The 26576-nt window shown below is 38.7% G+C and overlaps 2 protein-coding genes and 1 long non-coding RNA gene across 5 annotated transcripts in view; 1 reads left to right on the top strand and 2 right to left on the bottom strand.

Moving 5' to 3' along the window:
* LOC309879247 (uncharacterized protein) overlaps window positions 1-26576 on the bottom strand; it is a 45145-nt gene that overhangs the window by 12843 nt on the left and 5726 nt on the right. The gene's annotated exons all lie outside the window — the stretch shown is intronic.
* On the bottom strand, window positions 1231-7019 carry LOC309878913 (alpha-1-antitrypsin-like). Of its 2 annotated transcripts, XM_082762042.1 has the most exons (6): window positions 6999-7019; window positions 5529-5647; window positions 4733-5402; window positions 3070-3340; window positions 2302-2449; window positions 1231-1503 (listed from the first exon to the last, which is right to left on the bottom strand). In XM_082762042.1, the coding sequence occupies exons 3-6, from the start codon at window positions 5388-5390 to the stop codon at window positions 1312-1314; spliced, it is 1269 nt and encodes a 422-aa protein (XP_082618168.1). In that variant the 5' UTR covers window positions 5391-5402; window positions 5529-5647; window positions 6999-7019; the 3' UTR covers window positions 1231-1311. The 2 variants fall into 2 exon arrangements, with proteins under 2 accessions (XP_082618168.1, XP_082618169.1); XM_082762043.1 differs by lacking the exon at window positions 6999-7019 and having other exon boundaries at window positions 5484-5623.
* LOC309878914 lies at window positions 5608-24714 on the top strand. 2 transcript variants are annotated; one of them, XR_014317633.1, is made up of 3 exons: window positions 5608-5706; window positions 7317-7460; window positions 22985-24713. It is a non-coding gene; the product is annotated as an uncharacterized lncRNA (long non-coding RNA). The 2 variants fall into 2 exon arrangements; XR_014317632.1 differs by lacking the exon at window positions 7317-7460 and adding an exon at window positions 21196-21383 and having other exon boundaries at window positions 5620-5706; window positions 22985-24714.

The following is a 26576-nucleotide window of genomic DNA, read 5'->3' as shown; positions in this document are numbered from 1 at the left end:
ATGTTAAATACATTTATCCTTCTTAAATAGTTGCTGTTGAACCCAAGGGATGGAACAGTATATCAGGTTGATACCACACAAGACCAGCTGTATTTGTTAGCAGATCTCTTTTCTTGGTGCTGCAGACCCTAACAAATGCCAAGTCTTGACTCTGGATTTTGACACTACCTTGGATCAATAAGGCCACATCAAGAGATATCAAACTGGCACAGACATCCTCAAAATGCTGAACAATCATTTTCTCACACAATTTTTTTTTTCATTACTAGCCTGTAGATGGAAGTGATTGTCCCCACTACTCTGTAGTGGTGCAGCCTCAGCTCAAGTACCATGTGCAGTTTTGGATGCCACACTATAAGGGCATAAAAGTCTTAACAGCATCTGAAGGAAGGATGCAAAGATGGTGAAGGGTCTAGAGAGAAAGATATGAGAAGAATATGAGAAACAGCTAAGGCCCCTTGGTTTGTTCAGTCCGGAGCAGAGCAGACTGAGGGGAGGCCTCATGGCGGCCTGCAGCTGCCTCATGAAGGGAGCGGAGGGGCAGGCACTGAGCTCTGCTCTCTGGGGACAGCGACAGGACCAAAGGGGATGGCATGGAGCTGGGACAGGGAAGGGTGAGGCTGTGTGCTAGAAAAAGGTTCTGCACTGAGAGGGTGGTGGTAGAACAGGCTGCCCAGGGAAGTGGTCACAGCACCAAGTCTGCCGGAGTTCAAGAAGTGGTTGGATAGTGCACTCTAATATGTTTTAATTTTTGGATGGTCCGATGAGAAGTGAGGAGTTTGACCCAATGATTCTTGCGGGTCATGATAGTCTATTATTCTATTCTATGGTTTTCCATAAAAGACATCCACACAGAAGAGAAAGCCTAAGACATCCCTGGGTGAACTGCATTTAAATGTTAATTTCTCACATCATCTCTCCAAGACCACATAAGAGTTTGAGGCAGCTGAAGAAAACATTAACGTTTTCCTTGCTTCCTACTCACTACTCAGGAACAGCTTGTTTGTTCATTCATTATTTACTAAAAAGGATTTAAACTGTTTCTCTAGTTTTTCAAAGATAACATATAGTGGCCATTAGAAAACTAGTATACACACTTTTTCATAATTCGCTAATAAGTATATCTTGGTAATTATTTTTCTACTGGAAAAGGGAGGAAGAACAACAATTTTAATACTGACTGTATTCTTGCATCAATCATTTTTTTTTTGGAAAAAGAAAGTGTTCGTAACAGCTTTGATATGGTTTTAATTGCAGACTATAAATGCATCAAGAATGCAGTTAAAATCAAAAAGACATGCTATGGACCACTCATTTTTCATTAGGGTTCACAATTTTTCCTATGAAGAGGATGCTTTGAGTATATTGATCAACAATCAACAACAAAAATGGACGATTGAATTTTACAACAGGAGGAACAGAATGAGGAGCAAAGTCTGTGCCAGTGACTGCTGCAGCCTCTGTGCCATTTTCATGAATATTCAGCAGTGACTTGTGCATAGCCTACAATAAAACACAGCAAGAATTAGCATACATACAGGACAGGTGTGGAATGACTAAAATTAGCACTAAGTTAATTGAGCTATTGCCTTTCACAGAATTGCTGATAGGTCATGAACAACACAACTATAGCCCATAAAAGGTGTTTAGCAACATTGTCTTAATGAGCAAGTATTTTCCCATTCAGTATTCCTCACCACAGTTTCTACCGCAGTAGAAAAATCAATCTTCATATCAAATTGTTGGTACTAAGCTTTGTTTCTCTAACCCCATAATACTATGTTGTCAACAATTTAACAGCCATTATGAAAGCAGTAATTACATCTCTTCACATTATCTTTTCCTCCCAGGAAGTGGGATGCTTTCCTCAAATCTGGTCCATCTTATGTGATTAGCACTTGTCATTGTCTTCTATGGAAAAGGTTTTAAAATCCTTTAAATTAGAGAATGCACACATTATAAATAAGGGTTATTTTTCCTGCTAAGTAAATTCATGCAAAGCACCCCCAACAGGTATCCATGGAGGCTCCTTTCACATGCAGAAGCTAGGCTGTATTTTGTTCCTGGGACAAGTGATATACCCCTTCCAAGCTTGGCCACGAGTCTCAGCCTGTCAGAAGGAAGACAGTACTCTTATCTCCAGATCTTGTACAAATCTCAGAGAACTTACTGTACTAGCTAAAGTGTTCTAGTTCACAAAATGCCAACCATTTCCAGTGATAAGAAACATTTCACAACATGACTTAAAGATAAATGGTTATCAAGGAATCCACAGACCATCATTTCTGTTGATAGACTTACTCTTGAAATCTTCAGATCAGGCTTTCCTGTTATTCCAGACAGATCAGCCCAGTCAGAAAACACATCTGTTACACCCAGATTCATGAACATTTTCTTTAAGTCATAGGTACCAGAAATAGATAGCTTTGGAATATACACTTCTACCCTCCTGTTAATTCAAAAGAAAATTATGGTAGTTATTGCAACCAAAGTATATCTTGAATTCTCCCAACTTGCTGGTTATTCTTTTGTGCTAAGAAGCCAGTCTTCAGATTTATACAAGATAGCAAGACAATGGTCTGGAGAATAGGAAAATGTGGTAGGAGAAAGATGGGATTTTTTTTTAATCCCACAACCACCACTTGAATGGACAACAAGCAGCAGTGGTGCCAGCATGTTAGTGGATGCATTTGCATTAATTTTCTAGCCCTGAAGGTTTTTCTTTTGTAAATCACACCCCGTTCCCTGAGGGATCTTATTGCTGTTATATTGCTATGTTACTGATATTAACACATTGGATTTGAGAGAAAAGAAGTGGAGAAACTTAAGATTAACTACAAATGCATGAAGAAGGTGAATTTCCCAGGTCACAGAGCTCTTCCCTCATCAAAAGGCTATGCTGATTCCAATTGTTGCTAAGCATACCAAATCAAAGTCATTTGACCTGTTCCTTTATATCTGTCCCATACATAATTCTTCAATGAGCACTTGAATTAATAACTATAAAACTTGATTATAGTATTTAGACTTTGGATTCTGACTACTGTGAAGCATCAAATTAGAATTTACCGTCTTTCAAGTAATCTTTCCCATTTAGACACAGTTTCTTTTGTCAAGGCATTTTCCAACCATTTCATTTTTCCTTCATTAGGCAGGACAAACAATGCTGCAACATCTCCCTTGTAAGGAATCTGCACCACCTTGCAAGACAGCATCTTGTCAGAATACATTTTATAAAAGCTATCTCGAGTCATCATCTTCACTTCAACTGAGGTCTTTGCATTCACATAGAAATAATCCTTGCGAGTCCCCTTCACATTGAAAGGATTTTCCCAGTAGGCTTAAAACCAAGAGAGAAAAAATAAACATGTAATTGTATTCTAAGTAGGATATATTAGTATAGTCCAGACTAATTTACAACAGATAAATCCATATATGAAGATTTACACTCATACTCAAAGATCAGAGGTATTCAAAATTCATTCAAGACCTTTGCCGTAATGTGTTCAACAGTCAAATATCCCAGGTTAAAGTTCATATGGACTCATACAATACCTTTCCTAAGTCAAATAAATTAAATACAGTAACTTCATCATAAACTTTTATTTGAGAAAAGTGATGGTTGACAAGAAACTAATGAGTTTCTTTACAATAATTTTGCTTGTAAAGCAAGTTCCACAGCAGATGACTACTTTTTTCCTTTTTAAAAGGTAGTACATTAATCTCCTTCCATGCTTTTTCATCTGTTCTTCATCTTGTAACACAAAGGAAAAGCTTATATGCAAGAACCTGAACTTTTGGGCCATATCATGATATGTTGATAGTTGATCATAACTCCACTACAGTAAGCAAAGTGAGTTTCCAGGGCTTTAATCTCCAATGCAGGGATCACAATTTATCACAATTTCCCATTCTGTAGTTGTTTTGTTGTTTTTTTAAGTACTGAATAGAACTAAAATTGAAAAATAAGTAATAAAATGTAAACATTGTTGTACCATGGTTATTTTCTAAGTTTGATCTTTTGTCTGTCCCATCATAAAGAAAAACCTCAGGCTAGTGCACTTGAGACTAGGGTACCTAGATTTAACAGAGTACATGAAGTAAAATCTATTTTACTGAATGCTCTTCTATTTTCTAACATTGCCTTCTGGGTGGTAAATTCAATTTATGTCCTGCATGCTGCTATAAATTGACATAATGTTTAAGAGTAATTTAATCATTGACAAATCAGTACATTCTCAAGTACCTCTTGGTGTATGTATGTGTATCTATCTATAAGTAAAATGGGATGACAAGCTGTCATTTAGAGCCCAACTACATAGGTATGTACACATCAAACAGATATGGACTGTAAATTAAAGTGTATGGCAATTTTTGATAACTTCCTTGGATTTTGTTTTTCTACTTCATACAGCATGTAAAAAAATTGCAGAATAATTTTTGAAATAAGTAGAAAGTCTAGGAAGTCTGGTAGAAAAATTTATAATTGCATAAATCTCTTGCAGTCTGACATTTCCATAAAACTTGAAAATTGCAGAGTGAACTTTTGTGTCTGCAAGCTTAGAAAAAAATTAGATTTAGAAAGCTTCAACGAATGAGAACTTTCAATGTTTCTTATAATAGCCTAATCTTAACACTGTCCTTTCTTTTAAGAATAATTCAGAATTAATTTGGGATATTTGGTTCAGTCCAGGCCAAACTGAAGTATTGCAGTAACATCTGTATAACTTACCTTTGAAATAAATATAATTAACAAGTACCATTAGAGAGTTTGGATCAAGGTCTGTAAGTATTTGATTTATCTTCCCATGAGTTTGGTTCTTTATGTGATCATTGATCACTTTTTTAGCTTCAGTTGAATTCTGGAAGTTACTAGAAATAATTTTTCCCTTGTATGTTTTTTGGATATCCTTCAGAAATGTTTTCAGTGGCTTCAAGTGTTCATCTATGAACAGGGTGTTCCCCATGCTCAGCTGCACCTGACTGCCAGGACGGTTCAGCAAGGAGAGGAGATGACGAAAGCCATCATGTATCTCCTCCTCCCGGGTGCTGGTGAGATTAAAGGCCAGCCCCTCCAGCACCTGAACCCGGCTTGCAGCTCTGGAGCCCAGGGCCAGCAGGGCAAAGGCAGCAGACACACTGACTGGGGAGAAGAAAATGTTCTTGCCAGGTGACTGGGCAGACGCTTGCCTGTAAAACCTGAAGGCAAAGTCCGTGTTGCTGGGGACTATCCGTTGGCAGAACCCAAGAGGATCTCCCTCATGGGAATGCCGCTCCTGGAGGTGAGTTGCCTGGGGCTCATCATCACGGTGGTCAGGCTGGATCATGCTGTGAACAGCAGGGTAAAGCACAGCCACCAGAAAGGATACTGCGAGGGTGGCCTTCATCATCCTTTGCAGTTACTGAGGAGACAAAGAGAAATGGTTTCAGATCCTGTAGAACAGTCAGTCAACATCTCATCTTTTATTTCTCTCTGCTACTACCTTCAACAGCTATTTGTTAATTGGCATTAATCTCCTGATCTTCACCTTTTCTATGGCAGTGTTTTGAAATGCTGCTGCTTCTGATCGTAGATGTAATTCCTATCCAGTACTGCCCACTTCAGTTCTGCTTTCCTCCAGCTGCAGGAGTCCTTTGTTACTGGAAGCTTGTGGAGAGAAAAGCACAGGAGTATTAAAGAAAAATCAGAGGAAGAGAAATTAAAAGGTTGGTTGTTTTTTCATCTCCATTTTATGGTGAGGTAACACATTGGGAGCTACTCTTACTTCTATGTTTACCTCAAAGAATTGAGAATTATCATATTAGTGCCTGAATGATATTTATGTCAAATCAGCAAGCTATGTCAATGGAAAAAAATACAAGACTGCAACAGCCAAAAGTCATGTGTCATCTCCCCTTCACCCCCAATCCTGCCTCATTTTAACATAAAAAGTGAGTAATTACAAGGGAGCAAGTAACTTTTTCTGCTTCAATACCTGGTTAGATCAGAACACGTTGCTTTATTTTAGTATATTAAATTACCATTCCACATGCACATACCTTTCAGATGGCTTTCCCTGTTTGTACAGCCCCAGCACAGCCAGAGGGTGAGGCCACTGCACTGGGATTGGCCCCTCCTGTCTCTCCAAACTTTGTATAGCATGAGGCTGTTTCCATGAGGCACATAATACCTCAGCTAGAGTCATTCAGGAAAGAGTCTGGGTTGTGGTATCTTTGTTATTTCTGACAACTGCAGTCATTTTTTGTTTGCTGATGACTTCTATTCTTACCTATTAGACTAAGAACCTGCAGGTATGCTTTGTAGTGTCCTTCATAGTGTCTAGAAAGTTGACTTTATCAAATAAGAGACGAGAGCTATTCCAGTTAAAATTTGTACTAAAGACTAGAAAAGCAACTCCAAACAGACTTCATCTAGTATCTTACTTAAAGTGGAATAGCTTTTGGGAAGAAGATTGCATGAGTTACATGATCACCTTACAACTGGTGGCTAAGGCACCCAGAAACACAGGCTCAGTAAAAGCAGGAGGGATTTTCCTTCGGATTTCAACCAACCTGCATCAGCATTCTGTCCACTCAGATTTGGGTGAAAAGGACACAGATTGTCCTTCTGCAGATTTACTGTGAGATCTGAGTAAATCAGGACTTATGGCCGCCAGAGTTTTGGTTCATTGTAAGCTTTAGGGAGTCTCACTAAAGATAACAAACTAGACTGACCGTTGGGAAGTAAGATTATTTTCTCTTTTGTTAATGAAGCAGGTTTATTCTAGATGTGAAAGAACTATTTTGGATAAATATTCAGAACAGAGTTATACTTGTGGAACTGCTATAATATACCCCTACAAGTTGCTATTCAATATTTCTTGAAATTAAATTCTGCTGTTATTTGAGTGCTTAGAAACCAGGTCTCACCCTTGAAAGCAGATGTGCTTCATGACTCACTAGCTAAATGCCATATAGCTGCACCAAAATATTTAAGGTAAAGATATCTGGGTACTTACATTGCATTCAGAAGGGTTCTGCACTCATACAGGTTGTGTTGTTCCTGGCTGCTTTACTCACACTGCTGTTTTCCTCTGTTAAACATTACATAGCCTCAAATATAGATTATCTAGAAGGACAAAGCTAAATGCTGATGAAGCTAATTTTCTTGGCTATCATATTCATGTGTCCACATCTCTACTCCAAACAGAGCGAAGGCCATCAGACCAAGCCAGTCAGTAAAGCGGAATGTTATGTCCCAAACAGTAAGCAACACCTAAACAAGTATTAATTAAAATGAGATTTGGTGCCAAAGGCAGCTGCTTTTTTCTATGCAGTACCTGAGACAGAGATTACCCTTCTTCCGAAGATGTGAATTCTGCCCAGCACTAAGCTCTGACAGCCAGGGGCAGGGCAAGGGAGCTTTGGGGAACACCTCTTGTTATCAGCCATGCTACCCAGCCTACTGGACTCTGCTTAAGGTAACTTCTTTGAGTATCTGATCATATACACATCCTCCTAGAGCCACTGACAGTTGTCATGGGACTCTCACTTGAGGGCATTGCCCTTGTTTTCCCCACCCTGTTACACATCCAAACCTTGATGTCAGCTGCTTAAGTTACAAGAAACATTCTAGTAGAATTAAGATATTTTCCTTTATGTTATTTCCTTACTAGATTATCTTTTTTTTGTTGTTGTATTAGAATGTTGTAGTCATATATTATTCCAATGGCAACCTACTTTCATAGTGGCATAATCATCTTGTGTTTCCTACCAAGTACTGCCTAGACTCAATTTACATCCCCTAGACCTGTCTCTTTTTGTACTGGATTAAAGACCCTACTACTGTTATAAATCTCCTCTTTGTTAAATACCTAGTCTCACCAGAAACTCATTTCTTAAGAAAAATACAGAAATTACATAGCTCTTTACTGGTCAAATTTTTCAGGTAACAGGTTCTAATAATTTCCAAAGCTAAACTTCATTTTCAGCATTTCTTTCTTTCAGCAGAACAGTTTTAAATGTTTCTGTAGATCTTACCAATCCCAATATTTAAGTGCACCTACTGTGACCAAACAAACATAATACATTATACAAGCGCAATAGAATTGGACTGAGTAGATAAACAATCCAATATTCAGAGCACTGGCTTTAAAGAGCACCAGTACCCAACACATTTCTGATGAGAAAGAACAAAGACAAGTTACAACGATAGTGAGTATTGTATAGTTTATTATTCCTTATCACTTTTACATGCTGGACCACATTTGCAACAAGCTCACCAGAGCTCTTAAAGAAAAATATCTTTAGAATTTCATTCAGTAGTTCCTATAACAGACCCTCATATATTCTGAAATTAAACTAACACAGATTGACTGTCAATCTTGAAATAATATAACAGATGAACAAGTGTCTTGTGGTATTCCTTCCTGTGTTTAATAAACCTCCACTAAATATCAATCTGTAGGCCATATCTGAGCATCTCTAGACTCTAATTGCAGCTATGGCAGTGTGTTAAGAACTTAATATTCTGCCCTTGTGGGTTGAAAGACTTCCAGGTAGTACACTGCTTTCTCTCTTCTGAACATATTAAAAGTCTCTGAAGTTCTTTCTGCTAAAGGAAAAAACTTTTACCTCAAATAGACTATGCTCCTTCACTCTCCCCTTGTCTCCATGAGCTGTGCTACCCCTTCCCCCCAGATAAGTTTGTTCATTTTTCTTAGGCACACTCATTTTACTATCATTTTTCCATTCCAGAAACCAAAGACAATGTGAAGATAGTATTACAATATCACCTCTATGTTTAACCTTGGTTATACAGCCAGAGATAAAGCTGGCACCTTCTTCTAGAAGATATTCATTATCTTTATGAAACAAGTCTTCCCAATATTTCATCTTGTTAAATCATGACCTTCCACCTTTTCTACTTATGCTCATAAGCCAAGTTTGACACAAAGTCATAGGTTTTTGTGTAAGCAATATCTATACGTGGTTCCTTCACATAGATACTTTCCTTGTTTCCCAACGATAACATTTTTGTTGAAGTACAAAAAGAATGATTAGTAACCCAGAGAATACTGGAATTAACATGCCTATATCTTGTCAGCATGTCTATATATACATGTCAGCAAAAGATGAAAAACACCAGTGTTGGGGGATGTGAACAATTATATAGTCATTTCATTGCTCTAGAAAACTCTAGAAAAGTATCATATTTATACTTTGAAAAGGTGAGATTGCTGTTCAACTGTGGTTAAAAAAGCAAATTCAATACTAAGAATTACTTACAAATAAGAAATATGGAACAAAACGTGTATCAGTATGCCTCTGTACAGCTGCAGGATGTGTTTACATCCTGAAGATTGCATGAAGTTCTTACTCAAAGTTTCAGGAAGAATTTCATAGAATTGGAAGATTTATATAGAAGGATAACAAGGAAGACCAAAGACTTGAAATTACTAAAAAAAAAAACAAAAAACAACCGATGAGCAAAAATGAATAGTACATGACTGATGAGCAAAAATGAATAGTGGATGACAAAGCAGTATCTTTGAGCACAAATCTGAAAAGCATCTAATGAAACAAACATACCATGTTCAAAATAACCAGATTTTCATCCAGATGTTAAACAGTGGAGCTCTTTGCTAAAAGGCATTGCAAATACTAAAGGTTGACACAGCTTCTATTAGCAGCTGCATAATGTCACAGAGGAAAAACTCACTGAGAATTGATTAGTATGAGTAAGTTATTTTTTTTCTTTTCATATTGTCTTTAACCAACAAGTCTTCGGGAAAAACAGAAGTGTCCTAGTATACCGTGTTTCACCTCATGTAGTTATTCTTTGGACAGCAGCTGTAAGCTACTTCTGAAGAGAGGCATCTAGCATGCTTGAAACACTGGATTTGCTTGCATGCTAGCTCAGCCTCCAGTTACAGAGCAAGCTCAGCTATGTTTCCTATATGCACTGGTATTTTGAGAGAATACCTTCTGTCAAAGGTCTTGCATGCAGGGCTTCAGAATCCTGCTGTCAGAGTGAAGGAACGTGGAACTTCTTCCTAGTGATTGTTCCCCAAACATTCAGAGAGGGAGAGAAACGAAGCACACATCCGCGTTCTCCTCTCCCTCTCGGGGTTTGAGGGAAGGTCCATGCTAAGCTGTATCCTTTTCTTGAAGGGTGTGTCTTCAGATACAGACACAAAACAACATAGAATAAATCCTAAATCTTAGTGCTTTTGAAGTGTATGACAATAAAAAGCTATACAGAATTTTCACATAACCTGCATATATGAAAAGATATGTTAGTTTACTTTGTGAATTCCTGACTAGATTAGCTGTTTATTGTGTGCAAAGTTTAGGTGACAATGAAATGCTACTTGTACCTGACATCATTTACTTTTCAACAGTGGAAAACCAGAATATCTGGCAGTCCTCTGAGTCAGGCTAGTCAAAAGCAGAGACAATACTGAGAAGTGAGACAGAGGGAAACTTAAGGTACGTACAGGTCTGAATAATAAAGAGGAATTTCATTTCTTTAAGAGATAGCATAGTGAGATGCTGACTTGCACACAGCAGAGGCACTACATAGAACAAAGGACACAGAACAGTTGTTGGATCTGAAGGACATCAGTAAAGGAGAGAAAGAAGTCCTTCTAGCCCCCACAAAAATAAGTGGGAAAAATACATGAGGAATAACAGTACTGCTTTATAAGCAGCCAGCTTGGTTGCCTTACTGGATACATTTCCCTACCCCACAGCTGCTACCAGGACACTGACCTTTTCTGTAGGAGCTACCCTCCTGGTGTCAGAAGTCATAAGAAGTCACAAGCCTCCACCACCCTTGGGAGTCCCCACTTCCCAAACTCCACCTGCCCCTTGAGCAGCATAGCTGAGAGCTTACAGTCTTGCATTAGTGGCATCTCAGCACTTATATGGGCTCCACCCTACCACCTGCTGCAGGAACTTCTGATCCTCCCTGATCAGCCAGCTGGTATCCAAAGCACAGAGCACCCCTGGTTGAAAAGTAGCTGATGGTGCTCTTTAGAAGTAGTGACAGCCTGTGAGAAACTACCACCTCCTGTAACTGCACTTTCCTGGCGGACACAAGCACCCTTGGCTTCTTCTCAGAGTTCCCAGTGATGCCCTCATGATCCTTTCAGAAATGGAGCTGCCTCACACAGACTCATATTGGCATCACACGTGCTGTGTAATACCACATAGGCCTGCTTTCAGGCAGCAACTGCTACAGAAAGCTCAATAACTTGTGTGAGGCTAGTTAATGAAGCAAATGTGTGTGACTAATTTTTCTAGCCAATTGCTCTGCTCTCTTCAAAATGGGCATTTTATTTTTCATTCATACAGATTCAGCATCCTTAGTATTGTTGGCCAATATCGTCTGATGAATAGATGGATATAAACTATCTTGTACAGGATGTATTCTTCTATGTAATTCTCAGAGGCTGAAATGGGTTTCAATTTTTTATTTTTATTTTTATTTTTATTTTGTGTGTGTGTGTGTGTTTTTGGGGGGAGTCGGGTTGTTTTTGTTTTCTAAAAGGTGGTTCTCGTCTGAACAGGAATAAGCATTACAGGAATGGCAGAAACAGGGACAATACTGCTAAACACAGCTTTCCATTTGCCTGTTACTAGAACGAATGACTGCACTTTAACTACAGATACAGATAAAAACTATTGACAGAGATTGGCAGTACTGCTGGGATTCAACAAGAAAACATCAGTATGGAAAGGTTTAATCTCCTAAAGGAAAAAAAAACAAAGAAAACAAAATAGTAAGGCTAGTCGGGTTAGTCAAGGGCTAGTCACCCAGGAATCGCTGGGTCATCAGGGGAAGTGACACTGTCATCAGTGTTGATGGAGCTGGCAGATGATGCTTTGCCACACCTGGGAGCTGCAGAATCTGATCCTCCCCTGCCTGAATTTTGGTCAGAATCTGGGAGTAGAATACAGATGTTTTGCCTGAGAGCTTGCTAATTCTTAAGTATATTTTGTCTGTTATAACTAATAAATTGTTGCATCATACTTTTAAGTTGTGCGTATCTTGCTTTCAGGATACCAGCTAAAAATAGCCAGCTAAAAATGGCTCAACAAACTGCCCCCCCCCAGAGAGGCTGTAACAATATCTTCTGTTTATTCTTTTCTCTGGCAAGTGGAGAAATAAGGGATAGTTTGCAGACCAGAAGTTATAACAGTCCAAATCAACTATTTTCCTGGGCATGTAAAATACATTTTTGATGAATATATCAGCACATGGAAATCTACCTATTAGTAGGACTAGTGTTTAGAGCAGAAACAACCTCTGACTGTTTAGTCATCAGCAGGATTTGTAGTTTTTACACGAAGAGGATGTTGTGGGTATGCTGATCACCAATCAATGAGAGGAAAGGACAGATGAATTTAATGACTGAACAAGCAGAAGTGAGAGCCACTTCCATAGAAATAACTTCTGTAGACAAAGTGATATTCTGATACATATTCGGTAGGGTTTTGTGGACAGGCTCTATGGGATGAAAGTAACCATTTCAATTTCAACAGTGGATAAAGATCCATGATGCAAATAAATATGTAGAAACCCTGGCTGTCAGAAAAAAAAAAAAAGAAAGAAAGAAAGAAAGAAAGAAAGAAAGAAAGAAAGAAAGAAAGAAAGAAAGAAAGAAAGAAAGAAAGAAAGAAAAACAAACAAGCAAACAAACAAAAAAAACCTGAACTCCACCCCCCCCCCCCCCCCCCCCAGAGAAAAGATTAATGAAAAGCCATTGAAAAAATAATACATCCCTTTGGGTTTGTTAGGATCATTACCTGTGGCTGAAAATATTGCACAGACAGATGACAGAGTTGTATGAATTAAACAGACAGGTCACTAATTCCACACAAAAGAAATCTGAAATCCACTATTTTTCACTACTACTCAAGATGAAATTGGTCTGTGGTACAACTACACCTTGAAGAATAAGCACATTATGGAATATTGAAACAGTGTAGTCCTAAAGGTTGTTTCTTCTCCATGGGGAAAGAACATGTAGCTTTCTTAGCAGCTTCTAAAGCTGTTTAACACAGCTTTGGTACTTGGAAGTCCTATAGGTAAGACAAAGGTTAGTGTACCTGGATGCTGGAAGTCTAATGAGACACATCAGCTTAATGAGAGAAGTATCTCCAGTATAAACATCTATCTGATTTACTTCTTTATTCTTCAACCTAATCTTTTGAGTAGCAAAAGTGATTAAAGGTAGTTTAAAAGCAACTAACTTTGCTGACTATGGGGAGCCTTCTTAAACCTTTTCTTGGTCAAGGTTTTCAGGTCCATACTATCCCATTCCTTTCTTAACAAACTTACTTTTGAAACCTTCAGTTTGTGTTTCTTTGTGATTTCTGGTGGATCAGAATGGTTGGAGAATAGCTTAGTAACACCCAGCCCCTGGAGGAATGTCTCTAGGTTGTAGGTGCCAGAGAAGGACGTTCTTGGAAGATGTAGATGCATCCTCTTGTTGAGTCTATCAGGAAGTGAAGGTGAGTCATTATACTGTGGCAACATCCTGGAGAAGTTGCTAGAAGTCAGTGACTAAAGATTCTTGTGCACAAATACAAAGGAATTTACTTAATTTTTTTGCTGGTTGGAGTGCAACTGAAAAAAAAAAAATCTGGGTGAGGGAATAGGTGAGTTACTTTTACAGTGAGGCTGAACTCAGTGGGCCATGCACAGTTTACACCACCTTTACAAAGGTTCTAAGACTGAGGAGTCTCACTCAGTGCAAACATGCTTTACAGTAGTGCATGGAAGACAGCAGTGCTTTGAAATGTGCAGTGTCCAGAATGAAATGGGCTGTGGTACAGATCTTCACACCTCTTTGTGTTAAACTTAGAGTTTCCCAAGCAGGAAACCTGTGCAACAACACAGCCAGCTGAAAAAGAAGATAGAAGGAAAGAGACTCAGTGCTGTAGAGAAGAGTTGTATACAAGGGCTGGGAGTAATTCTGGGTTCCTTGTATGACCAAAGTAAACCCAACCAAGCATCAGTACTGTGAGTAAACTGTCAGAGACACAAATGCAAATATTTTGCCTGTTCAGGCATTCATCTGTATTATTCTCTTGTTGAAAATCAACATGGATTGGTTTTGAAACTTTTAAAATCTGCTTTTCTGCTTCAGTTACCACTGTTTTCATGAGATGCTGGCTTGAAGTCTCTTGTACAAGGAGGTCAGCAAGAGTTCTGCAAGCCAGCAGCTGGTCCACTAGAGGGGCCCATATGTGGTGAGAGTGAACCTGCAAAATGTGCCTACAAAGACACTTAGATTTATATCTTAGTTCATTCCTGACCATATGACTGTATTCACATTCAAGCCATTCACACATACTCCAAGCAGCTCTAATACAAGCTACCTAGTTCCCTTCATCAGCAAAAGCCCAGCAAGCCTTGCAACCTCTGGCAGCCCAAGCTACACCCTGCTGAATTCAATGTCCACTCCCAGAACCACTCTATATAAACATTTCCTCAGGCTGTTACACAACTCTCCTGTTATTTTGGACACAGAAAGAAAAGAAAAACAAACAAACAAACAAACAAAAATGATGTCTCAAGGCAGCAAAATGTCTTCCTTTGCCAAGGAGGACTAGGAGCGAGGGCCTGTAGAGCAGACACAGCCACCCTACTCCAGAAGATCTATAACATTCATATCACATATCTAGTATGAATATGAGCCACTTTCCATCAGCTGGCTAAAGGGGTCAAGGCTGTCTTCATGTTCTGTCCACAAAGACAGTATACACATTGCCATAGTTTACCAACACTTACCCCAACACCAAACTGGAGATTTGCTGAAAGTATTCAGCCAATGTGGGATTACTGAGGGGGACCCTGGAGCAGGATTCAGTGTTACACTGAAGAACCTACCTGGACTATGTCTTGTATACATGGTTGTAGTCAGATTTTTCCATTAATTTTGATTCTTAGAACAGAACTAAAAGGTCTGCCTGCCCCTGTCCTTCAAGTCTGCAGTCCTTCGGAAGGGAAGGAGGATTCATGGAAGATATACCACACTCAACCTGGTGATGATTCATTTAAAAATCTTCCCTGCTTTTCTTTTCCTAAAAATATTTGTCTTATCCATGTTATCCTGTTTGACAGAGCCTGCATGTTCATTTATGCTGTAGCTGGAGATTAATGAGATCTCTAAATCAGGAGATTGCTAATTGAATGAGTCTTTAATATAATAACTTGCAGAACTTGAATTTCAAAAACTGACTATGGCAATTACAGATTATGAATGTGATTGTTAAATGTGATTGTCAAATTATCCAGAAGGAACTTAGATTTATGATTCTTACTGTGTCCAGGTAGAACTGGGATTTGTATGTCAATCAAACATAATACAGCAGGAATTCAGTTCCTGACTGCCCTTAAAATCATGTCTGCAGGATACTGAATTTCATATTTCATAGTTTTAAAATGCATTCAAAATTTACTTCAGTTTTCTCTTAACAGATACCTATCCAAAAATCACTCTCAAACAGAGAAGCACACTGAGAAACAAAACTCTATTATAAAGAGATGAGACAAAATGTTGTATTACAATTTTGACATTGAAAAGCTTCAGAGATAATACTTTGTCTCTAAAATCTCAGTAAAGAAGGTATATAATTTCATTTTCTTTCATTCATTAAACCATGTATAGAATTTATGGATTCAAAGAAAAACTGATATTTATAAAAACTGAAATATTTCTAGTTATCTCTGTCATGTAGAAGGCAAAATTATTATACTGGAATGGCTGGAAACAGAGTTTCTGTATCTATGTTTATAAGCCAAAACAAAAATGTCTTCATCTGTACTTCATGCTTAGACTTGGCAGATGCCTGAAAGAAATGCTAAGGTGCCAAGCACCTTATCTGTGGGCCAATTCATGTTTTTAACCACGAGCCCTGCTGTGGCTTAAAGTGTATAATTCTAAAGATCCAAATTTGAAAACTACAGTTACAATAGTGGAAAGTTCAACTATAGAAAGGTCTTATTGGTGTTAGCTATATGTAATTTCTCCTTTTATTAGGGTAGTAATGATTGACTTTAAAAAATATATATTTTTTTTACAACAGCAGCTTAAATTTTTACATCAGGCATGCAAACACTGGATCAATTTCTGCATGCACTAAAATGTCTCATTGGCTTGCTTGCTCCATTTTTCTCTTTAGCACATTTGCTGAAGAAATACTATTTGTCTCTTAGCTCTAATATAAACACAGCTTGCATGTTGCTCTTATCTGATGTATCATGTTTATACTTCTTTGGGAGACAACCATGTTGAATTTTGTAATTGATTTTAGAGAATACTCTAGTCTCATGTTTTTGTTTCATTAGGGCTGTAATTGGCAAATTTCTGCAAACAGTCACAGTGGCCATTCAACGAGCCATGCCTAACAAAGTAATAAGGTTTAATTAGCCCCATCTAATTTGACAGTTTGCTGCTGGCACACTATCTGTTAGTACAGCTGGTTAGCGATGCATGTATGTGTATGAAATAAAGATCACTCCTTCTAAGTTTTCTTTGATTTTCAGGTATTACAGTGATTAAATATTGCAATTTCAAACTGTTTTCCCATACAGACTTTGTCTCCCTTGACTGTCCAATTTAAAAACAGGTCTCAGTTAATAAGATTAAAATGTGCCTCATTTTGCACTTTGATAAAGGCTGTTTTAAAGCCAAACATTGGTAATGCCTATATCAAATCAATATTCTAGTTGCCTAGGTACGTGAAAAGTTTAGATCATCCAAGTAACCACAATCTGTATGGTCAAGACTATAATAACTCCAACACGTATCATTGTGTCAGAGTAAAAAAAAACCCTGAGCACAGCACAGAGCTAGGCTTCTCAAGGCAATGTTAGGCCTGCACAGAGATAGTCACAGGTCTAAGTTTACAGTTTCTTCACTTTTAACTCAGAAATTATACTTTTGTTGTTGTTGTTATTCACATGTCAATGTTTTTCAACAAGAGTAGGAAATTGCCTTATATGAAATTTCCAAACCCATATTTCTAAGCCAAGGTTTACCCATTTTTAGATAGGGATAGTTTAACCCACAATTACAATTAGTAATTTGAACAGAGAAAGGATAAGCACTAAACCTATATTCAATAATCCTGGCTAGTGCAGCCTTTCTGTGCTTCCCAGCAAAATTCAAATGAGCTTTGTGAACGTCATGCAAAAAAGTGGGCAAATTTCATAGAAACAGGAGTAAGAAGTCAGAGGTGTGAAGTGAGATCCCCAATGGAGTGACTCCATGGAGCATTTGCATGGGGGGAAACTCAGCCAGGGGCCTGGAAAAAGACCTAGCGTAGAGCAGAGAGATAGAACTGTCAGAAAAATACTGAAGTAGAAAAGAAAGAGATATGAGTGTTGTGCTTTTCTAACAACACACATGCATCCACTCAGTAATAAAAGCTCAAAATTTGTCCAGGTGTGTTGGCAAATAGTTTCTTCCAGCAACCTTTAAGCCAATGAAAATGGCAAAGACATATTAAAACCTGAGGATCTTAATCAAATAATAAGACATGATATTTCTGGAATTATGTCTCTCTGAACAAATATTTTACTTTTACCCATAGTCAACAAGTGTGTAAGTGTTTTTTTCCCACATTTTTATCTCTATGAAATAGAATCTTAGAATCAAAGTCTAGGTTGGAAGGAACATCCAGAGGGCACTTAATATAACCCTCTTCTCAAAACATGTCTAATTAGGTAGGGTTCCTTGAGGACTTGCCTCCAAGGATGGAGATTTCACAACCTTTTTGGGCATCCTCTTCTGGCATTTAACTCATGGATAAAAAAAAAAAAAAAAAAAGTTCCTAATTAGAATTTTCCATATTCAAATTGATCATTGATTTTCTCTTCAGTTTCTGTCCACTTCAGCATCATGCTTCTCTTTGGCATTGTCCTGAAACTTCTGGATTGTCATTTATAGCCAGTACATTGCCTTTATTCATCTGGACCTTGCTTAGCAGGAATTGAAGGAAAACCTCCATGGCTCTCTTGCTCCTCTGTCTCTGCCAGGTTTTATGTGAGACCTTTGTGCAGCAAAGTGCACGTGAATGCTTTTGCCCCAGAAGAGCATTGCAGAGGCAGTGGAGAGGCTCAAAAGAGAGAATAAGTTGTTCTTGCCACCTTCCTCTGCTGTAAAAGATAATGACCTCCTGTAAGACCTAATGCAAAGTCAGTACTGCTGGTGGCTACCTTGAGATGAGCCAGGTTTCAACTAAATTGTTGCTTTCTAGGGAGTTGTCAAAGTATCTTACAGTTTTCAAGCTGTGCTAATCACTGGTGTAATCAGTGAGTATGTGGGAGTGCAGCCTAATCACATAGAGGACCTGTTGTTTACTGGCTGCCATTTACAAGGTAATGAGGAATGGAACTGACAGCTTGGTAAGAAAGCATCATGAGAATTACCCATCACTTCATAAAGTATCATCAATATTTTTTTATGGAGGTTAATTTTATGGTGGTTCAGATGTATGAGTGAGCTCAAAGACCAGCATGCAAACAATAAGAGAAAAAAGGTTTAATTAATGTCTTTGAAGTATTTTCTAAAGAAAGACTGGAACAGCCATTAAATCCACAGAGTGCCAAAAATAATTCCTCATTTATGCCCACAGAAATGAGATACAAGGCTTAGGTCTCAGTGGTTAGTTCAATGTTGCCAAACTCCATGAATACCGAAGTGTTTAGCAAGGCTGTTTTCCCCTTAAACTTCTCTTGACCTTTCATCATCTTTCTCCACCCAAAGTCCACCTCCATCCAAAGCATACATGTCAAATCCCAAAGTAGTGCTTTGGAAAGAAAACAGAGCTGGAATTCTTGGGGAATCATGGGAAGAACCATTTTTGGAATAAATGTCAGTAAAAAGGAAACTAAATAAACATAAAATACTGTTAAAAAATAGGAAGATGGGACATATCAGATCCTTTCTATGGCCTCTGAACTAATTTGCATTTTGCTGTGCTGAATTAAATTAAGATTTTTATCTGTGATGTTTTAGTTTGTACAGAACAACTACAGAAAGGAATGTTTTTAGAAGAGAAGCTAGTATTAAAACTTTGTGTGTTTACCCAATTGTGTTTTTGTCCTTCTATTTTTCTTCATTTCTTTTTAGTGCAGAAAGTGAATTATTGCTGTAGGCAACCTCCACATGTTATACTACCCAAAAACTGGCCAAAATGTGAGTCATCTGAGATTGGAATAGCTCTGAGTTTCATTTATAATTCATAGGACTTCACTGAATGAGTTGGATGCAAATGAGTCTAAATTAAACACTATGTCTAACTCCACTGTACCAGATCTACAAAGTCAAAGAGAGGTAACCACCACCTCCTCAAGCCTGGCAGAGAACAGGCCTTGAGCAGATGCTGAGGTGGCAATTGCTGGCAGATAGAACAGCTATAAATATGTCTCAGAAGAGAAACTTCATTTGCTGCAGTGTTCTATAACTGCAGCACAACTTGGTGCAGAAGACACACCCCACACCCTCACCCCACACAGTACACTCCTCCACTTAATTCCAAAATAAGGAAGAAGGAGCAAGAAGCAATTATGACACATCAGCTGCCAGTTCCTATGCATGAGCTTGCCTTGGAGAAAGAAGTTCAGGAAGCTTGCCCCAGAGACTCAAGGATATACAAAAGCTAGATTAAAACCTCTTAAAACCAAAACCTTAAATATGCCATACAGTATGCAAATAAAAGACAATGCAAACAAGTGTCATATAAAAATGACACAGAATTAGAAATCCTAGACAGTTAACAGAAGGGTCAGAATCTTTATTCTGAACATTCCCAAGCTGTAATGCTTTAAAGACCTTATATATCCAGCATGAGGGTCAAACCCAAGCCAACTTTTGCAATCCAAGCAGTAGAGAAGCAACAGCACCACTGCATTTGCAAGTGAGAGTCTCAGCCAGAGCAAGCCTGTGTCAAGGAGAATCATCTCATGGCACTCTCCTTGTCCCTGTGTAATTGCTGGGCAGGAGCCTGGGTCAGTAGGAATATGACAGGCTGAATATGGCACCTATGTTACCTGGGGATCAAACAGGAGGCAACTGATCTGAACATGTACCGTGTGACTAAACAACATCTAACAGGTTGGGGTGAAAAGTGCAATGTTAAGTCTTTTTCCTGGCAATCATTTCCTTTGATTTCTTTTTTCTTTGGCATCATTTTTTTTTTGTCTTATTTATGCCAAAAGCTCTAACATTCACAAATTAAGTTCCAATCAAGCATTAGAATACTTAAAGTCTATGTTGCACACTGGCCTGCCCAGGCAGATGAGCTAATTAGCTCTGGCGTACTGCTGGCTGCTCTTGCTTCCCTACCTCACACAAACTGCAAGAGGAATCTCATCTTGTGCCTCTGCTCCTCACAGCACCACATGGACATCTTGGACATCATGGTAATCCCCCTTCTACCTGCTCCCTTGTACTGCTGTAAACCTGGCAAACATCCCAAAAGTAAAGAATAGACTTCAGCCTTTTTTCATGTAAGAGCTGTGCTCTTCAAGACATGACATGCTTCTTCACAGAAACTCAAAGAGCATGTCTATTTACTAACAATTCCAAAAGAGCAGATAGTTTCCTGCTTCATGTTCTGCAGAAAGGTTATTTTCCTTTACACCATTGTCAAAACCACCCCCCTACAAAGGGGAAATAGGAAACTGTTAGGAAACTGTACCCCAAGTAACACAGATAACATGGGCTCTAGCACAATTGTTATGCCCTCTTCTACTCTTTGCTGTCTTGCTTGAACTCCATACAGAATAAGAAGGCAAAAAGAATCCTGGAGGTTGTATATCAGCTTCTGAGAAAACTCTCTCCCCCTCTCCCCTATTTTTTTTTTATTATTATTTTTTAAATACAGGCATCTAGTGGTTTGCATACTGTTGAAGATACTGTGATAATAGTCTGTGACATATTTTTCACTTAACTCCTAACAAAAAATTTCACGTCCGCTTAAACTGGAGAAATCTCATAATAAATGTCAAAGCCAGCTATCCAGAGAGAATAAGAGATATGAGGAATGTGATGGAAAGCCAACAGCCTCAGCTGAAACATGATTTGTTCACGGAGCCATGCATTTCTGATGGACAGTGTAAACCTTCTTTCTGTACAGACTGAATTGATTTGTGACAGAAATTGTTTCTGACATAAAATGGTTTCCGGTTTATAGTGATCTCAGATTTTTGGACATTGAAGCATGTTGTTATTCCTGGAAAGGTGAAGTAGGAAGAGCTGAAAGCTCTGTAACCAGCCTCAGAGGACATAATCAGGAAGCAGTTCATGGAAATCAAACTGATCTTCAGGAAAACGTCTTGCGAATCTTTGTTTGGCAGAAAGTTGCAGACAGCATTGGACCAGGTAAACTTCAGCATGCACAGGAGGGAAGAAGTTTCAAATGAGATTTTAGGAGTGAAACACAACAGTACTTCAAGTGATTGTCTGTGTGCATCAACATATAATTATAACACTCATAAGCTGTAATGGGTTTACGTGGCAAGGTTTTGGTAGCAGGGAGCCATAGGGAGAAAAAATATCATGAAATAAGTAAGACAAAAAAGACTAAAATGTTGTATTTGAAGAAAAGACATACAACTCTTTGCCAAGGATTTGCAGGAGTCAAATAACCACAGACCTTCCATCCTGCCCTACAGATATTTTTTCTCCTGGCCAGATGACAGAGTATAAGCCAAGATTCTAATGTACAGAAGAATTACTGAGTTAACATTATGAATCTCCATTCAAAGGGGTTGGAAACATTTCTGTGAAGTGCATCATTTGTTTTGTTCTGGCTTTTGCCGTTTCTTAGCAGCCACTGATTTCCCAGCAGTGAAAAATCACCAGGTTCTTTGAGAGCTGAGAAATTCACATAATATTGCCTAGGAATGACTGTTAGTTACAATGACAGTTGCTAGACTCTCCGAATATATAATGCAATATGTGATATCTGACTTAGAGAAATCAGACACCCCCAAGAGATGAGGCTGGGACATGACTGGTACCAACAAATTATTTTTTCACAGGGATGATTTTTTTCCCCAAAAAGAAGATGCTGTGGGTGTGCTGATCAATGATCAACACCAAGCAAGACATGTTGGCATTAAGCAAAGACTCCTACCCCACCATCCCTGAAGTATCATAGGGTCCATTCATGCCAGAACTTCATAAACCTTGCTAATTTTTTACTTTGTTATTGCGTCCTGAGAATGACTTGCAGAAAGAACAGTACCATGCTGTACAGGAATATAATATTCAGGATCAAAACAACACTAACAAGATGTGACTGTTACAACTACAAAGGTGATTACCTTGTAAAGAACCTTAACTGTGGTATGATTCTGTGATATCTCCTGTCTGATGAGGATACACTGACATTGTATGCACTTCAGCTTTGACAGGAATTTCTTTAAGCAGTCTCTGCCTTCTATCATTATCAAAATATGGGTTCCTATTTGTGCTTACGTTTACCACAGCATTAATCAGTCTTTCCAGTAGAATATGCAATTTGCTTTTCAGACCCTGACCTTTAAGGCTGTTGGCTATGTTACATGCCTTTAGTTTCTTCCTAGCTGATGCCACACAGCACTGGGAAAAGAGACCTGTGCATTGGCACTAACCACTGGCTGTTTGAAATATGTTATTTTCCTCGATTTACTTCAAGTATATTATTACCCTCTTTGCCCCCACACTTTTCTTCTAGTTGCTTTTTTCTTCTTTTATGACCTTTAGAACTACTCACAATTTCTGTTGGTTTTCTTTCAAATCCCTTTTAATTTAATGTATTTTGTGGGTAAAGGTTAAATGCATCTCCACCATGGATTAATCCTGTTTTTTGAGCTCCTTATTTATCTTTTTGTATTTTGCTTCACTTTTGTAGGTAACTCTTTACTAGTTATGACAAAACAACAAATACACTCTTTATTGCTATTCCCACAGTGCTTTCTTTCCTCTTCTTATTTCAGAGAGCCATTCAGTGTGTGCTGCACCAAGGCTTCTGCTGGATTGGCATTCTTCTATGACTGTTAACCCCAAATAGCCTTTAGAGGAGACTACAGAGTCATACAATCACAATTTTCTTTGAGAGTCCACATACACATCACTGAGGCTAAGGCTCTGGCACACACATGGCTGTGTGTGCTTCCACATCAGATTTGTGTGCAGGCTTCAGAGTAAGCTGGGTTAGAGAATGTCCCTTGCACTTTGTCCCTTAGGTGGTCCATCAAACCAGCTCCATCCTCAAGGAATGTCATGGCATTTAAGTGGTATGAAACAGCACTAGCAAAGAACAGCAGAAGTTCTTAAGTAGCTCAAAGAAAAGTCTTCCCCCTCTTGCACTGAAACTTCTTGATCGTGATATTCAGTCAGCAGACAAATCAACAACAACAAAAAATCCATAAAAGAAGAAGGAAATAAATAGTTGACTGAAAGAAGAATCACTTCTCTGAACAAAACATGACTACACTGAATTTGTAACAACCTCGAGGCTGACAGTTTTGGGGGCTTTTATTCAATTCTTTATTTAACTCATTATTTAACACCCAAATATGCCATCTGCTGCATATTTCCAGTAAGAGTAATTTCCTCATCTTTGAGGAAACAAACAGGGAACCAAGGAATACACCTGTATACAGCTCCTACTCCTATCTGAAGATGATTTGCTACCTACAGCAATTTCATGATACTTTTTGGATATCCAATTAAATCAGTGATAATTTAGTATTGCAGAGAGTTCTAATGATAGACGGTCTAAAATTCACATAGTCTTATTTAATTTTTAGACAAGGTTTCCCAAGTATAAAGCATGATCAAGGTATGCTTTTATTCAGGGCTTGGATCCTGGCTACATTTTATCTGATCTTGAAAGCTGACCTAATACTTCTAGAAAGCCAGGGACTAAACTCAGAGTATAAATAAGACAATCCAGTGCATGTGGACAGAAGGTGTTTTAAATTGCCTTAAGGATTCTAATAAAAGGATAAGTAGCTCATAAATATTAAATAGTTTTGAAGTGGAAAACACACTGCTTGGACATACTGGAGAGCTGTAAGTATTGAAGACATTATATGAAATTGTCGGAACATTCTGGTCTTTTACTTCAAGGAAGGTACATTATAGCTGGAACAGGTGTAAAAAGATGATATTAGGAACACGCAGGCAATGAGAAGATGAAAAAGAGCCAGGACTGGTAAAAAGCATAGGCTGAGGGAAGATAAAAATGAAATCTGTATATACAGAGAAGGTAACATCTGCAAAAGAAGAGGTATTTCAGCTGACAAACAAGAGTGGAATAAGAAATGGAAGGGTTGTAGTGGGTTTACGTGGCAAGGTTTTGGTAGCAGGGAGCCATAGGGGTGGTTTCTGTGAGAAAGATCTAGAAGCTGCCCCATGTTTGGGAAGGGCCCCATTGTTTTCCAGATCCGAGCCAATAAGCGATGTTGTTTTGCACCTCTGTGAGAGCATATTTAAGACAGGGAAAAAACGCTGCGCCACACAGCAGCCGGGAGAGTCAAGGGAGTGGGAGAACAGCCTTGCACCAAGGTCAGTGTAGAAGGAGGGGGAGAGGTGCTCCAGGCGCCGGAGCAGAAGTCCCCTGCGGCCTGTGGTGAGGACCATGGTGAAGCAGGATGTCCCCCTGCAGCCCATGGAGTACCACGGTGGAGCAGGGTTCCACGCTGCAGCCCGTGGAGGAGACCACGGTGGAGCAGGTGGCCCTGCACCGACGGAGGCTGCCGCCTGTGGAAGACCCCTGCCGGAGCAGATTCCGGGCCGGACCTGTAGCCCGTGGAGAGGAGCCCACGCAGGAGCAGGTGATCTGGCAGGAGCTGCTGCCCGTAGGGGAGCCAGGTTGGAGCAGTTTTCTCCTGAGGGATGGACCCCGTGGTACGGACCCATATCTGGAGCAGTTCTGGAAGAGCTGCTGCCTGTGGGAAGCCCACGCCGGATCAGTTCATCAAGGACTGCATCCCGTGGGTGGGACCCCACAGCACAGGGGACGAGAGTGACCGAGAAGGAGCGGCAGAGAAGAAGTGCTGTAGACTGACCATAACCCCCATTCCCCGTTCCCCTGCGCCGCTCGGGGGGAGGAGGTGGAAAAGGGTGGATGGGGGGGGAAGGTGCTTTTGTTTTTTTTTTCCTTTGTTTTCTCACTTCTCTCGCTTGTTAGTTGTAGGCAATAAATCTTACTATCTCCTTATGCCGAGTCTGTTTTGCCCGTTACAATAATTATTGCATGATTTTCTCGTCCTTATCTCAATCCTTGAGCCCTTTTCACATATTTTCTCCCCATTCCTCTTTGAGGAGGGGGAGTGAGAGAGCGGCTGTGGTGGAGCTCGGCTGCCCACTCGAGCGGAACCACGACAAGGGTTTAAATTGTCCAGAAGCAAACTGTAGTTAAAATTAAAGGAAGGTTTATAACAATGAGAATAGCAGGGATGAAAACACAAACACCCTTGCCTCTAGCCCCTATATTTTAATGCAAAATTTAATCAGTTAGTGAAAGATATGACATTGTGAATGGCATACAATTGTTTAAAAACTTTTTTTTTTTTTTTTTTTTTTTTTTTGCGGGGGGAATAGGTTATACATATTTCAAGATTGCACTTTTATTGGAGGAGGGGAATTTAACAGCTTTCTGAATTCAATAAAATATACAATTTATGTTATATAAGCATAGTTCTATGCAAATTCTAATTAAGCATCCTACTTATTCTTTATGCTTCCTTTGGGAAAATAATGTAGGGAAAGGTCACACTCTATTAGAGTTTCACAATATATCTTGTAGTGTCTTTTAATACCTAAATGGCAAAGAAAAACAGCTCATTCTCCCACATGCAGCTTGAGTTTTCCTCAATAACTTTTAAGTAGGTTAAGCATCAAGACTGCTTCTCAAATAAAATCTGACTAGCAAAATATCATTTTGATTTTTTTTTTTTTTTTTCAATGCTAGCAAATAGATACTATTGATCTGGGGTTCACAAGGAACAACAAACATAGTGTCTCTTGGTATTTGCCTATGGAGTTATTTGTCATTGCAAAGCTGAACTTCAGCATGTTGTCCTGAATTAGCCCTAAAATTTGCCAAGAACTTTTAAGTGATCTTCTCTAGAATTTCTTTATGCATGTTATACCAAGATTAAGTACTTACATGTATATATGTCTAGTAGTCTGAAGCCAACAGCTTTCACTAAGTATTGAATAGACCAAATACAGCTATCAGAAAGGAAGTTTTAGCATTGTTTACATGATTTTGAAAAGAATTTTGAGTGTGAACATCAAATGTTGCTCGGCTGACATGGAAAAGACTTTTCTATTGCTTATCAGCATACCTACACCTACAAATTACTAACATTGATAGCATTAATTTAATGTCAGAGAAAATAAAGATCTTCAACCAGGATAACCGTGTTTTAGAAATATTATAATTTTTATTTTTGTCACAGACATTTTAAGAGACTAAAGTCTAAAAATTTTCCATTTGTATTTTACTTATTTATTTATTTATTATTATTTATTATCTTTACCAGTTTGAGTTATTCTATAGCAAAAGATATAATC

The sequence above is a fragment of the Aythya marila genome (genome assembly GCF_965140915.1).
Source record: "Aythya marila genome assembly, chromosome: 5".
Taxonomy (NCBI): domain Eukaryota; kingdom Metazoa; phylum Chordata; class Aves; order Anseriformes; family Anatidae; genus Aythya; species Aythya marila.
This window is presented reverse-complemented; position numbering and strand designations above follow the sequence as displayed.

Bases quoted from the DNA above. Each gene is read 5' to 3' on its own strand.
- LOC309878913 (XM_082762042.1), bottom strand. From the start codon at position 5,390: ATGATGAAGGCCACCCTCGCAGTATCCTTTCTGGTGGCTGTGCTTTAC. The intron at 3,341-4,732 runs GTAAGTTATACA...CTTGGTTTTAAG, and splicing joins TAATTATATTTATTTCAAAG to CCTACTGGGAAAATCCTTTC. The intron at 2,450-3,069 runs GTAAATTCTAAT...TTGAATTAACAG, and splicing joins GAAAGATTACTTGAAAGACG to GAGGGTAGAAGTGTATATTC.